At 37.5% G+C, this 15,540-nt stretch overlaps 2 protein-coding genes across 2 annotated transcripts; both read right to left on the bottom strand.

Annotated features, from left to right (window-relative positions):
- Positions 1 to 437: 437 nt before the first annotated feature.
- Positions 438 to 6,348, bottom strand: LOC128359077 (patatin-like phospholipase domain-containing protein 2). The gene is made up of 9 exons (XM_053319496.1): positions 6,037 to 6,348; positions 3,497 to 3,729; positions 3,301 to 3,366; positions 2,546 to 2,755; positions 2,290 to 2,350; positions 2,019 to 2,201; positions 1,192 to 1,333; positions 1,021 to 1,098; positions 438 to 678 (listed from the first exon to the last, which is right to left on the bottom strand). The coding sequence occupies exons 1-9, from the start codon at positions 6,239 to 6,241 to the stop codon at positions 438 to 440; spliced, it is 1,419 nt and encodes a 472-aa protein (XP_053175471.1). The 5' UTR covers positions 6,242 to 6,348.
- A 1,788-nt stretch (positions 6,349 to 8,136) lies between these two features.
- Positions 8,137 to 15,405, bottom strand: LOC128359076 (patatin-like phospholipase domain-containing protein 2). The gene is made up of 9 exons (XM_053319495.1): positions 15,219 to 15,405; positions 13,701 to 13,933; positions 13,124 to 13,189; positions 11,786 to 11,995; positions 10,548 to 10,608; positions 10,198 to 10,395; positions 9,489 to 9,606; positions 8,572 to 8,706; positions 8,137 to 8,467 (listed from the first exon to the last, which is right to left on the bottom strand). The coding sequence occupies exons 1-9, from the start codon at positions 15,403 to 15,405 to the stop codon at positions 8,137 to 8,139; spliced, it is 1,539 nt and encodes a 512-aa protein (XP_053175470.1).
- Positions 15,406 to 15,540: the final 135 nt, after the last annotated feature.

Genomic DNA, 15,540 nt, shown 5'->3' with positions numbered 1-15,540 from the left:
GAAGTTTTCAGCAGTAACGTCTGGGTGCTGGTTGTGTCTCTGCTGTACTGAACAGTACCAAACACTAAAGTAACTAAAACATGTTCACATGTAAGATAAAGTAAAAATCTGTTAAATCTTTATATAAATAAGTTAATTCTAATATTTTATAGATATGTTAGATAGTTAAATGATTTTGATACAGTCTACATAGAAAAAAACATATATTAGCAGTGAAAAAGTTTAATATAACTAACTTTACACTTAAAAAAATCCCTGAATGGTTAAAATAATACTAAATAATTCGTAATTTTGGATGGTTTTGAGTCAAAACTTTAAAAAACAATCCTTCTTTAGCACAATTAAGTGTTATGAGATCATTAATTAATACTGATTGATTACATTAAAATACATTTTAAAAAATACTGTAATTTGGCAGTCTGTCTTGGTTGCCTGTTTTATGACCGATGTGCCTGTTTCCATCTGTGGTTTAAGTCAGTTTGTCCAGAGGTAGATGTGTTAGTGAGGAGTTTCGAACAGGTCGAGGTGAGCGAGAGGAGGTCCAGGTTACTGTTATCATCCAAATGGAGACTTTTGGAGTTCGAGGTGAGTGTTGAGGTCAACGATTTAAAGTTTTGGTTGTTGTCTCTGAGGTCTGAACCAGGGGAGACGCTGCTGTGGTGCTGCTCTGTAGATAAACTGGAGAACACACACACACACACACACACAAGAAATACAGATAGAAATGATCACTTCATAAAACTGGTAGTATTTAAGTTGTTTCCATAAAGAATAACTGAGAGTCACTTTACAATATTTCCACTTTTAAATAGTTCGATCTTCATATCACATGATCTCAATATTAATGAGACAGTTGCCAAAAAAAGACTCAAACAATTGTGTGTTAGAACAACTCAACTTCAAATACCTTCTGTTTAATCTACTAAGGCTTTTAAAATGATATATGGTATAAATATTGATATTTAATTTATTAATTTAGGAAAGTCAAGTGTTAAATATCAGATAATTATATGTTCACACCTGCTGGTAGCCTGTCTGAAGAGATCCGCGGTCAGCATCAGCAGCCTGAAAGTCACTGTGCAGCCTGATAATATCATGCTGTTACAAGAAAGATCAATATTATCACAAGTGTAACACAATTAAAATCATTAAAGTGATGTTAAGTGTTGCGGTCGGCCATCTTGGGTGTACCTTTTTGTGAGTGAGAAGGTGAGCTCCAGGGGCAAAGTGAGGAGGGTCAGCAGATACAAAACAGCTTTGACTGGAAGGAACTCGGTGCGATGAGACCACCGACCATCACCAGCATGACTGTCCCTGCACGCCTCACACAGCACTTTAACACACACGCGCACACACACACACATACCCGTTTTTACTACCTCGTGGGGACTCCTGACTGGGTGATGTCCTTTGGGTTCCACCCTTTCTAAAGGGTCCAGAGACGTAATTTTAACTCCTAAATTCATCATAATTCTGTTTGAACAAAAAAGTGACTTGAAATATCAATAAATCTCACATAAATTTGAAACCTGAATTTTGCCCCCCTCGTTGGGACCCGTAGTGCTAACGCCTATTAGCATACGATTGACATCACTGTTAGCCACAGTACAATTCATATTCAGTATTTGAACAAATGTTGGATTGAAACCCTAACCCTAACCATTAACACTGCATCTAACCCTATGGGTACCCTTTTTTCTTTTCAAAAAAACTGCTCCAGGCCTATCAGGAGGCTGTTTGCTATTGATTCCAATGCTCGTGCCCGTGGGGACCGACTCAGGTTGCGGTCCCCACCAGGATAGAAAAACACACTCAAAAAGCTAAATTCACAATAAAACTACACATTTGATTGACACTGTGAATCTTAACTAAAGAAAATCTAAAATTTGACCTTTCTCCTTATATTTGTAACACTAATTGAATGCTTTATTTAACAGCCAAACAGGTGCATTCAGTGTTTTAGCTGCTGCAGGGATCAAACCTCTGACCCACTTTAGACTTTAACCACCTGTCCTCACCTTTCTTGAAGCTCTCTGGCAGGTTCTCTATGACTTTCAGGTCCAGCCACCGATGCTCTTCTTCCTGAGGAGAGTTCAGTCCATTCAACATCATCTTTGCCTTCGCCAGCCCACAACAAGCAGGCTTCACTGTGTCCGTCTCCGCCACCAAACTGGGAGGAAGACACTGTGTTCCAAGCAGATCTATAAGAGACAGTCAACTAATAAGATGTTTCGGTTGTTTTCACACGTGTGACTCAGAGGTGAGATGGATGAAGGTGGAGGAGCTCACCTCTTTCTCTCAGGAAACGGAGAGCATCCATGTAGCCATTGTGGCAAATCTCAGCCAGTTTCTGTCAAACACAGAAAGTGGAAATCATGAATCCATCCATTTATTGAGCAATCAGATTGGTTATTGATGTATTATAAATAGATCTGTGGTTCAAAATTCGGTATAGACACTTTTAATGAGGGGAGGGGAGAACATACTGCAAGGGTGTAGAGTATGAACAGTATGTAAGAAAACAGACTCCACTCAAGAGACCCACTTCAATTCTGGGTGGGAGGAAGGACGTGCAGACCCGGTGCACATTCCCCGTGTTGACCTGGATGCTGACGTCGCCGTAGTGCACCTCGAAGAAGTTGAAGGTACCCTCTCTGGGGCAGATGTCGCTCTCGCCAGAGAACGGGGCCATGGTGATGGTGTTTCTCTGCTCTAACAGAGGCATGTTGTTGCTCAGAGCTCCGTCCATGTAGCGCTGAGAGGAAAGAAAGAGAGCTGGATGAATGTTGAGATGGTCAAACAGAGTCACACAACTATGTAGATGCAGGATTTATACACTGGTTGAAAGGTCAGGAAAAAGTAATAAAAAATGTGGAGATATGTGCTTAAAACTGAATCAGTAGGGGCATCCTGGTGGTTTAGGAGTTTAGGACTCTGATCATGTAATCATTATGTCTTCAATTTGAGTCTGAGGTGGTTGAGATGGTGGTTGAGATGGTCACAGCTATGAATATGCAGGATTCATACACTGGCTGAAAGGTCAGGAAAAAGTAAAAAAATGTGGGAATTAAAAATGTGGAGCCGTGGAGATACAGTATGTGCTTAAAACTGAATCAGTAGGGGCATCCTGATGGTTTAGGAGTTTAGGACCCTGATCATGTAATCATTATGTCCTCAGTTTGAGTCTGAGGTGGGGCCTTTGTTGTCCTCTTCTGTCAGCTCTACAATGCCTACCACCTAATAATTGGGGAAAAGCCAAAAAATACTCCACAGAGTGAATGATTTAAAAAATGTACTCACCACTCCGCGGTATGAAGGTGGGATGAATCCGCAGTAAACAGGGAAAAAGCAGCTGCACAGCAACACCTGCACCAGTAGAACACAGTGAGGATAAAACTTCTCTAAAGATACAAACATCTACTGATCAAAAACTGAACTCAACCTCAACTTCTATTAATACCAAGATCTATGAAGCTGTGAAATGAGAGCAGGCTACCTGAATGAGCTCCTCTCTGCTCTCAAACTCGGACACCAACACATTTTTCCCATCTGTGATTCTGGTGAGGGACACACAGAGCTTTCCGGAGGCTCGGAGGTGGGCGTCTTGTGGAAGCTTCTCCAGCAGATTGTCCCGTACACTCCGCAGCAGACTGAAAGTCGGGTGGAAAACTCCCAGAGTGTGTTTTCTGGCCTCTATCGCAATGGTTAAAACATCAGCACAGATTTGTTCTGCAGGAGGAAAATACAGCAAATTCAGCATTTAAATAAATGAATGAATCACTTAATGAAATAACATAAAAGATAGATAGCCTTTAAAATACAAATTATGTTATTGTCAATTTCCTGCTACTATTAAGTTTTAAGTTTTATGACTATTTGATGTGTGAAAAAAGAGAGATTTGTATTTTTGTATTTATATAAAAGGACAAACCTAACTAACACAGACTTAAACTTGCTATTCATGGCTAGAAAGAACAAAGGAAATTTGTAGCCATTGTGGAGAAGGAGAAGTTGAGACAGAAATTCAAGTCCAAAATTGTAAAGAAAAAGGTAAAAGAATAATAAAAGAGTTTTTTTAAGATTATCTAATATCTTTTAAAACACTTCTTAAAACTCAATTCTACAAACTAAATTTGATGTGATGTCTTTGTTTATTGCAACTGTCTTTTTATTTAATTTTATATTATTTTATATTTTTAATTTTCATCATCTCACTGTATTTATTTATTTGTTACTTTACTTTTGTATGGCAACATGTTTGATCCACTATGTCATACTTTATACAGCTTGCTGAAAAAACTACAAAAGGCATTCACGGTAATGTAGGAACTACATATTTGGGTTATCTCCTTGTTATTGCTTTATTGCTGTGCATCATTTAATCATTCCTCCTTAGGATTAAAGCTTGTTGTTGCATTATTAAAATATGTGTACTAACACCATATAAACTAAATTACTGCAATGTTATTTTTATTCTTATGTGATAATATCATGTTTTTGTTTGAGAGTGAGAGAAACAGGTGTTTTCCTTTGGCTTTGAACCCGGTGTCACCTCTGGATTTTGCTCTGATGAACTGTGTGTTTGTGTCAGTGAACCTGACAAGTACATTGTTTACCTCAGGCACCAATCAGTCGCGCTCACATTAAGATAACATAACCCTGACCTTTATGAACATGAGGAGCTTAGATAAAAAACTTTTATTGAACAAAACAAACATGAGAGATGTTACATTTTAACTTTTTATATCATTATTATTATAAAATCTTATTTAAAAAGAACTTTTATGTATAACCCTCATAATATAATCTTTACCCTTTAACCCTTACATGCTGTTCAGGGTGAAATTTGACCCATTTTCTACATTTGAGAGCTGTAAAAACACTCTGTATACATTTCAATTAGGTGGATTTGTCCTATTGTGACCAGAATATACAAATAAATGCATCATATTTTTATTTTTGTGCAGCTGATACACATTTTTGTATATGCAAAAATGTGTTTATTAAAAAAAAATTCAAAGTCAGCATTCAAACATGTTGTTATATGCCTCATATTCTATCAAATCATAAAATAGTGATTGTGAATGTCTTTTTTCCATAGATAAACACTGTTTTCTCTCTGACAGCTTCATTAAGAATTGAATTTTTATTCAACATTTATTCATTACTGATGGTAAATTTATGAATGTAAATTGGTGTAGAGCCTAATAATGAGTCAGAATATGAACAGTATGTAAGGGTTAACTAGATGCTGCCACATTACCGGACTTATATTGGCTTCCAGAGAATAGACTTTGAAATACTGCTGTTGGATTATAAAACAGTGACATACATTTATGATCTGCTGCTACGTTATGAACCATTGAGACCTCTCAGGTGGTTTGGGACAGGTCTGCTTTCTGTCTCCAGAGTCTAAACTAAACCTGGAGAAGCAGCGTTCAGTTTTTATGCTCCACATATCTGGAATAAACTCCCCGAAGTCTGCAGGTCCTCTCCAACTCTCGGGTGAAGACTTTTCTGTTTGTGACTGCTTTTTTATTTAAATCTAAATTTTAAAGGTTAATATCTCACACTGCACTGTAACTTTCTATTCTCCTGTTTTTCATCTGTCTTACTCTATTTTAGCCTAATTCAATTTTTAAATGTCTTTTTATTTTTGCCATGTGTTGCTTTTATATTCTGTTTTGATGCATTTTATGTTTTAAGTTTAAGCACTTTGAATTGTCTTGTTGAAATGTGCTATACTAAAATATTTGCCTTGCCTTACAGTGAAGAGCTAAGAAAGATGATGTTTACTCACCAAGTTTTGCCAGGTTTCATTTATTTTGGACATACATAAGAGTGAAACACCAGATTTCATTATGTAGATTACATAGAGCCGTTTAATAGGCAATAAAGGGGTAACCTCCATGCATTTGGTGACCATCATGAGAAACCTACAAGATCCTTATATAAATACCCAATTCAGATTATAAACCATGAGGATTTAGGTCAACCTGAGGATCTTGGAAAACCTTCAACTCAAATAAAACTCACCGATGGGAATCCCCACTGTCAACGCTGCAGCTACGAGACAACCAGATGAAGCTCCACAGATTTTGGAGGCTCCTTGAACCAACTGTGGGACCTGCTCAAAGATACAGCTCAAAGCTCCCAGGTAGTAAACACTCCTGAATCCACAGCCTGCAAAAGAGATGTTCCACTCCTCATCCCAGTTAAACATCTTCTCTGAAGTTTCCATAGACCATTAAAAAAGTTGATTCACACTCAAAACCACATCTTTAAAATGTGTTCAGTCATCTCTGAGAGTTCAGCTGGTGCGTTACACTACTTTCTGAGGTAAAGAGGGCAGTGCGTCAGTTGGTGTGGTGTTACACAACTTACTAGGGCTCAAACGCCACATGTTAAAAAATAGAAAACAAGCGGGAGTTACATCACTCACTTAGTCATTGGAGTTAGACCAGCTGCCTGACATGTGATCCAGTTTTCATAACAACATTGAGTACAAGAGGGAGGAAAGAGGGGCAACCAAAACACTGAGGGATTACCCTCTTATAACTACCAGTCAATGAGTTCATGTATTATTATATGGAAGTAAAAGGTGGACATTGCTCAATGAGAAAATAAGGTTTAGCAAGATGAGCATTTCAAAAATATCTTTAAAAAATGTCTTAAAAGCAGCATCAGGTTTGTTAAAATGTACATTTTGTATTTTTGTTGGTTTTTTGTCATTTGAAATGATGTTTGCTCCATGTTTTAAAACCAAAAGTAAGACTGAATGCTCCTGAAAATGTCAAATGGTGCAACCACAAAAGAATGATAAATATTAAATATTTTATCCACCTACAGTGTATTTACATGGACTTATACTAATAATAAGCTAATTTAATAATAATGTAAATGGTTCCTGATTGACATGATTCCCATTACCTTTATTTAATATAAAAAGTTATTATGTAAGATCATACCAATTAGCGTTTTTAAGCAAGTTGAATGATTTGGTACAAAGATTTTATGGTTACACCACTTAGACATTTGTTTCATTGAATCTAACCTGTCCAGTTTTCCCACTGCTGCTTTTTTGTTTGATTTTTTGTTGCTATTATGGAGGACTATACAACAGATAAATTCATAACAGTAGATAATAATATATATTTTAAAAAGGAACGGAGGACTCACCTGTTTAAATTGCTCTTTCTTTCACCTCAAATTGTTTTAGTGCTGGTTTCTCTTGTGTGTCCTCGGTGTGCCAGTGTTTTTTTTGCTTTTATATTTTAATGTTTTCATTTAGTTTTTATTGCTTTTATTGCTGCTGCCTCAGTGATTGCATGTTTTTATTGCCTTAGTTTTTAATGTTCGCATGTTTTTATGGTCTTCTGAAATTGTTTTATGTGAAGCACTTTGTTAATTTTATTTCTGTGAAACATGCTTTAAAAATGTATTATTATTATTATTAAATACATAAATATATTTTCTTAGCGCCACATTAGTATTCAATAGGGAAGTGAAGTGAGGAAAAGGAAGTGGAATAAATAAAAGAAAAATAGTGAAGCTTTACCACAATTATCTTATCTTAGATGTTCACCAGCTACTCGCTAACTGTTCTTTTCTGCCATATGTTGCTGGGCAGGAAGTGTACAGAGGGTTTATCAAAGCTTTTTTTTTTCCTCCCTGCCTACTGCTGCTGGAAATGAAGTGAGAGCATGAAACAAAACAGGCTTAAACACAGAAGGGAAACTGCAGAGTCGAGTGTGGGTTTGTCACCGTGAGCGACACCTCTCACATTCATTACACAGAGTCATTTAATACATTGTTAATATGCATTTATTTGATTAGAGCAGCTTTAAATACAGACATTTATAACCTCATAAACATGTTTTAGTTTTTCCAGACAGAGAGATAATAGAAACTATGTGGAAAACAAACTATAAGTGAGAGCAGGATTTAAGTGTAAGCTCAAGATAAATCACTTTTCATTAAATAGAGTTGCTTTTTTTTATCTGATAGAGATTTATTTCAAATAGGAACCTGCTGATGTTTTCTTTGATAGTGACACCCATAAAGCACAGATGCACTTTTACATTCATTTATTCAACATGTTCATATTCTTCTCTTTCAGTCCCGTATCGAATATATTTACTCCAATACAGAAAAGGGGTCTTCAGACTTCTCGGCTCTTGGTGCTTGCTCAGATGCTTTTATTTGCATGCATCCCATTTGCGTGCTCAGGTCCAAACCCCAATCTTTACCTGGCTCCTGTTTACCTGACTCCACGCTGGCTTCAACCAACGAGGGGTAGAGCTTGGGTGTAGGAGGTGGAGTCAACTCAGTGTGGTCGGACTCAGTGTTTGTGTTCCAGGTAAAGGGGAGACTGGAGGTGGGAGTGGTCTCTGGGGTCAGTGGTAGAGCGTTTCCATCTTCTTTTTTGTGATCCCTCATGTCTGGCTCTAATGGCTGAGGCTCCTCACTGTAAAAAGACAGAGTGGGTAAGATTTAGAGGCTTCGTACTTCACCAGTGAAACCAGTCGTGGTAAACACTAGAAAGAGAGAAAAAGTCGTAGCACAGCACACCTTTCAGAGTCACCCTCCTTGAGATGCCGAGCTTTTTTGTAGATGTCTCCAGCAACGCCGTAGATCCAGTTCATGTCCTTGGGCACCTCTGGGATCCAGCCTGCTACTCTGGGTGAAATAGTCAAAGTGGTGGAGTGTCAAATTAACATATTACCAGAGGTGGAAGCACTCAAATCCTTCATTTAAGTGTTTATGTCGAGGATGGGAGGAGATGAGATAACACCTTAGCAGGCTTGGGAAGGTTACTTTGGTAATGTAATAGGTTACAGATTACTAGTTATCCTATTTAAAATGTGACAAGTAATGTAACTATTTCAATTATTTAAATCAAGGTAATGTAACTTATTACATTTGATTACTTTTTGATTATTTCTCTAATTTTCCAATGAATGTTTCCAGCTGTTAGGGTAAGCACCAAGTTCAGCTGTTTTTCATGGATACTGACAATGTCTGACATGGGCTTAATTGATACTGTGACAACATTTAAGCCCATGTGTGCTCCAAATAAGCTCACGTCATGATTTATTTACAAAATATAAAAAACATTGGTTTCAAAGAATTAAAAACATCAATATATATCATTCACATTTTAATAAGTAACTGTAATTTAACTATACATTTTTCTCAGTAACTGTAACAGATTACAGTTACATTTATTTTGTAATTAAATTACGTACAGTAACCCCGTTACATACACCTAACTAGTTGCTCCCCAACTTGCTCCCTAAATGCTACAGCAGACCTCCCCAGAAATTAAAAGTAATACTATTAACATTCCCAAATCAAGCATTTGTGGTTAAATATTCAGTAGGATTGACAAAACAACGGAGCATTCTTCATTCATTCATTCTTTTGGATAACAGTATACAACAGGTGGGATGCTTAATTGACTTCAAGAATATTAAAAACAAGCTTACTTCGAAGCTAGAGAGCGGGCCGACTCCATTGGCAGAGCAGAAGGTATCCGCAGACGATCAGTGACCTGAGACAACAGACCACCAGTAGAAGGTGTTTCTCTACAGGATTGACACAACACTGACACACATACAGTGAAAAGTTAACATTCAAGTTTTAGTTTTACTACATTAAATGTCCTGTTCTGGCTTAGTGGATTATTATTGTAACTTTGGTTTGATTTGCAATCCATTCTTTACTGCTTCCAGATAAAAGAGGATATTTCTGATGTATGTAGATGGAGGGATGTGTTTTTTATGGTTGAGGAGAGAACAATACAGCTGCCCTCTGTTCAAATATTAATGAAATACCACTGAAGATACCGTTGTGTTACGATGCACAATACAGATCTACAAGCTGTGGCTGCATTGCATTATGGAGTATGGAGGCTGATGTGGTGGACAAAGTGGCTTCTCTGCCTCTTCTATGATGTATTTCATGAATATTTGTGCAAAATGGATTCATTTATACCTATCAATCTAGAATTTATTATCATTATTTTGAAGATTTATAATGTTTTGCTATGTTTGATTGGCATTACTGAAAAAAAGTCTACATTTGGACATTTTATCCATCGTAATCAAAATAATAGACCGAAACCTACCTCTAGTTTCTGTGTTTGGGGTTAACACTGATGAACATATCAGCCAGCCCTTCAATGACTGTCCTTACCTCTTCTGATGTTGAGAGGGAGCTTCTCTATGAGCCGTGGGTCCAGCCACTCGTGCTCATCCTTAGCTACTTTCGCTCCGTCCTCCTGTGTGTCTCCACTGGACTCTTTAGCTTCAGCCGACTCCTTTGGCTCACAACAAAGAAGTTTGGGGGCGGTTATCTCCAGACTTCTCTGGGGACACTGACTGCAGATTAGATCTGTGATGGGCATTTAAAAACAAGAGGAGATCTGCAATAAGGTGGCTGCTATGTTTTTACTGTCCTATTCTCTGAAACGTTTTCTAATCTTTTGGCTTCTGCAGCATCTATAATCTACATGAATGCTGAACAGTCATCAAAGACGGCCTTACTGTGGTCTTGCAGGAAGCGGAGAGCGTCCACGTAGCCATTCTGGCAGATTTCAGACATCACCTGAAAAATCCAAACATGTTTAATGAGAATGCAAACAAGGTTCAGACTGTATACTTAAGTCTGTCCTAAAACAATCAGATGCCCAAATAAACACTGACACGTTTTCTTTCTATGATCATTGCTCTTGTTCATACTCACCATTAAAAGGTATCCCTTAATAATACTCTTTCATTGTAAGTGATCCACAGTCCTCCAGATTAGTCATATCAAGTAGATATCTTTGAAATGTAATGTAGTCTTTTTAGTGCCAAATTCACTTGTTATTATACTCCAAAAATAAGACCTTAAATGTGACAAATATCAACTTTGTTTGAAACCTTAAATTATCTTCAATAGACAAACTTTTTAATACATTTTTGCCCCCCTAAAAATTGTTTTAAGTGCATTTGTTGGGGATCTTTTAATATCCAGTACAGGAACAGGAGGAATGATTACAGCGAGGAAAACCCATTTTAGTGTTAACATGGGCACATGACATGCGTTTTAAAAACAGACTGTGAACCCATCCTGAGGTTGCAATAGCAAACCTCTGACCACCAGATGGCAGAAATGAGACATAGAAACTTGTAAATATTTGGGTTCAGCTCAGGTTAAGGCAGGACTTTGACAACAAACACAACACCTCCTTTAGGAAGAACATAGATGACCTGCATGGGTGGATTGTGGTTATTTTTTAAAAACTATAGAGCTCAATCTTCCCTTCATCATGTCTTTTTTGTGCCAGAGATATCTCACATAGCACATGAAAACTGATGTGTGACATAGACAGACGTCCTTGTGATCTACTTTTCATCTATATCATTACCAGTAAGTAATCGATTCCACCTTGAGTTAATAAATCTCGACCAGTGAAAAAACCTGCACTCTGACTGCAAGCCACAAAATGCATTAAAATAGACAATATTCCAAATCTTAAATTGCACATACAGTATGTTATATGTAGGTATAATTAAACCCCTTCTTCTCTGAGACCAGAATGGAAACCAACTAACATAAATGGAAAACAAAGGTTGCTTAAAAGGTAGGATGAATACATTGAACATTTTTTTTAAAAAAGAAACCATTGTTTGGTCATAATATGAATATTTTCAACAAAACTAACCATTTTAGGGTTAATAAAATGTTTCTTACTACTTCAAAAGCTCTTAAAAACTTGGACTCTCGCTCTGTGTCTCACCTCAGGCGGCGGGGGGAAGAAGGTGTTGGTGACTCTGTACATGTTCTCCGTGTTGACCTGCATGCTGACGTTCTTGACGCGCACCTCGTGGAGGCTGATTGAGCTGGCTCGGGGGCAGACGTCGCTCTCGCCAGCATATGCAGAGAAGGTGACGGTGTTCTTCAGGTGACCACTAGGCAAGTTGTCACTGACGGCACCGTCTACGTAATGCTGAGTGGACAAAAACAAAAAGGTGTTGATCAATAACAATAATAATGATTTAATAATCACATGCTCTTACATTTGGATTAATGGATACTGCGCAACATATTGTAAACAGATTTCATAATGATTTAGTAAGTAGTGAATCATGCAATTACTAAATCAAGACAGACTGATTGATCTTGTGAAAGAGGGACGTTTAAAGCATGTGATCAAAATCTATTGAGTGATCAGACACAAACAAAATCCCTGCATATAATAATGTAATCCCACAGTCTTGTATAATTGAGATACTACATTTTAAAAGCAATTAGAGAGCTGTTGATTCTGGTCACTCTGTAGACTATTATGGCCTCATATTGAATTGTATTATATTGTACAGTATTGTAAGGTGTTTTAAATATTTTGCTTCTTTGTATATGAAAATCAAGAAATGCTGAAAATATAAAAAAAGGAAAAACAAACACAACAAGAGAAATACCACAAAAGGTAAAAACTATTGTTACTCTTGTGCTTTTACTTGTATATGCGATTTGTCCTTAGGGGCCACTGTAACACCTTTCAATAAAATGCAGTCCGATACAATAAAAACACACCGCAGCCTCAAAACTTACCAAAAAAGAGTCTGCACACCATGAAACACTTAACGCAAAGCAATACTTTATGAAATGGCGTCCTCTCTATTTACATGGTCATGGTCATAAGAAAGATAATGCTTAAAAAGGCATTATGTGAATAAATACACTGGATATATTAGACGACATATATCAGTTTGTATTTGACTGTTTCTTTGTGCATACATGCCAAAGACATCCCTCATTTGTCTGAATTTGTGTGTTCTTTATATTGAATGTGGGCATTTTGGGTTGTGTAATACTAGTCATTGTGACAGATGATGAGAAACACAAGCAACAAATCTGAATGTACAACAAGAAAGAGCTGCTCAAAAATCATTATTAAGTTTCATTGGCTGCGTTCATTGTTTGCCTTGAATGTAAACACTGTTAATCATTAAAGCTGAAACATGCTGGGCTATACCACTAATTAGCAGAGTGACGATCACTATAAATCCCCTGGATAAATTAAAATAGTTATGCATGACCTTGCTTATGTGTAAGGGCTTGTCAATTTACTCACCACGCCTCGGTAAGTAGGGGGAATTACACCACAGTAGAGAGGGACGAAGCAGCTGCATACAAGCGCCTGGAAAAGGCAGATTATTACAGCATGTTGGTTACTGAAGGACAAATAAACACAAACCATCTGATCACACAGGGATGACGTCAAGTTCCCCCGATGAAGATCATTTCATTTACAAAAAATAATAGTTTAAGCTTTATTTGGAGGTCATCGAATGCAAATCAGTTGCAACACTCCTCAAAATTAAAACACAATCACTTCTCCAGTTCTGTTTACGAAGGGTTACTCAACTCCATCCCAAAACATTCCTCCCATTGCTGCCCCAACACTGACTCATGTTCCTCATCTTCCTCCTAAATTTCCTCAGAATGAAACCCTACACTGTGTTCTGCATTTCACCTTCTTGATGAACTCTTAAAAACAATGATGACTGTCTTAACTCAGATCCAGTCCACCTCTTCCTTTAGGCTTCTTAAAATATCAGTATTGAAGGCATTTCTTGTCTTTTGACCTCAGGAGGAGTTCATTCTCAAGAGGAAGGGTCAACACAACTTGCAAAAACTGTACAATGCACCTCCATGAGCTCCTCCCTGCTGTCGAACTCCGACACAAGTACATTCTGCCCATCGGACACTCTGGTCAGGGAAATGCAGAGTCTTCCCGAAGCCCGAACATGTGCATCTTCTGGAAGGCTCTCCAGCAGAGAGTCCTTCACTATCTTCACCAGGTTGTAAGCTGGATGCAGGGGTCCCAGTTTATGCTTTCTGGCCTCTCTAGCCATAAACATCAAATTCTCACAGCATTTCTCTGCACAGAGGAAAACAGTGAACAGCGACTCCATGTAGAGTTCATTAACAATAAAACAGAAAGTTTACATTTTTATAATTAAAGTATAAAATGACAGACGGGTGACAAATGAAAGGAAAACCAACTTAAAGTGTCTTAGTGAGGTGTTGGACCTCGGCTGCCTGCCAGAACAGCTTCAATACTCTTTGGCATTGATTCTGCAGTCTCTGAACTCTACTGGAGGGATGAACATATTCTCTCATTTAGTGTTTTGATGATTGTGGTGGAGAGCTTTGAACATGTCAGTCCAAAATCTCCCATAAGTGTTCAGTTGTGTTGAGATCTTGTGACTGTGAAGGCCACAGCATATGAGTCAAATCATTTTCATACTCATCAAAACATTCAGTTACCCCTTGTGTCCTTTGGATGGGGTCATTATCGTCCTAGAGACCACTCCCATCAGAATAGAAATGCTTCATCATAGGATAAAAGTGACAACTTTGTATTGATTTGCATTGACTCTTCCCTTTAAAAGAGGGAAAGTGGACCCAAACTATGCCTGTCTGTATATTAAGCCTTGATTTAACTGCACAACATTTTTCCATGTTTACAGGTTGACACATCTGAAAAATGTCTAATGCAAAAACAAAGACAAAAAAACCCTGAAGAAGCACTTTAAAAATAGAAAAAAATCTGGTGCTCAGTTCATGACTGAATAATTCTTAAAAAAAACAGAAGTGATTCTGTCAACTAAGGACTTGAGTGGGATCATCTCCTTGCATCTAACATCTTAAATTTACTTTGCCAGAGTTGAAAGTTGAAAAAGCTCTACTGACTGATATCACTGTGGAAGTATTTCATTTTCCTTATCTGTGAGTTTCTGTAGATCACTTGACAAAACTCTTGCTGGACATTAATCTGAAGTAAACAGTCTTGACCATAAATAGGTCTGATACTTTTCTGTTTCTGGGTTTAGAAGTTGAAAACAAAAGTGTCCAAATAAGATGCAACAATCCATCAGGTCTGATCATAAAATATACCAATAAGGGTAATAAAAGGTAAAAGTAGTGACATCAAATGGCCACAATAACAGATGACACACCTTCTGATGTGGAAGTTTTTTTTTATTGTTTAAGTTGTTGCAAAACCTAGTCTGGTTAATCACATCTATGCCGAATTAAAGACTAACATGTAAAGATTCAAACATTCAGTTTAATCTAGCTCAAATCTGACAGGAATATTTACTGATTAGCGATGTATCTTTAAATTTACGTATTTTTGAATGAAGTTTGGTCCACCAACTCACCTAATGGGATCCCAACAGTGAGGACAGTGGCCATCAGAGACCCTGAAGAAGCTCCACAGATTTTAGTGGCGTTTTGTATGAAGCTTGGGTACCGTTCAAGGATACAACTGGTGGCTCCAATATAATAAATCCCCATAAAACCGCAACCAGCAAAGGAGATGTTCCATTCTTTACTCAAATCAAGCATTTTCACACAAGGAGTCCAAACTAATGCAGAGAAGTAACAAGTCAGTCGGGATGTGATTAAAAACTGTGTGGAGATCACTTATTGTTGGTCACCTTTTAACACCTGCATCCAAAGGTGAGATGACTGTTATGCAAT

The sequence above is a fragment of the Scomber japonicus genome, chromosome 5, assembly GCF_027409825.1.
Source record: "Scomber japonicus isolate fScoJap1 chromosome 5, fScoJap1.pri, whole genome shotgun sequence".
NCBI lineage: Eukaryota > Metazoa > Chordata > Actinopteri > Scombriformes > Scombridae > Scomber > Scomber japonicus.
The sequence above is the reverse complement of the archived record's forward strand: the minus strand, read 5'-3'. Positions and strand labels throughout refer to the sequence as shown.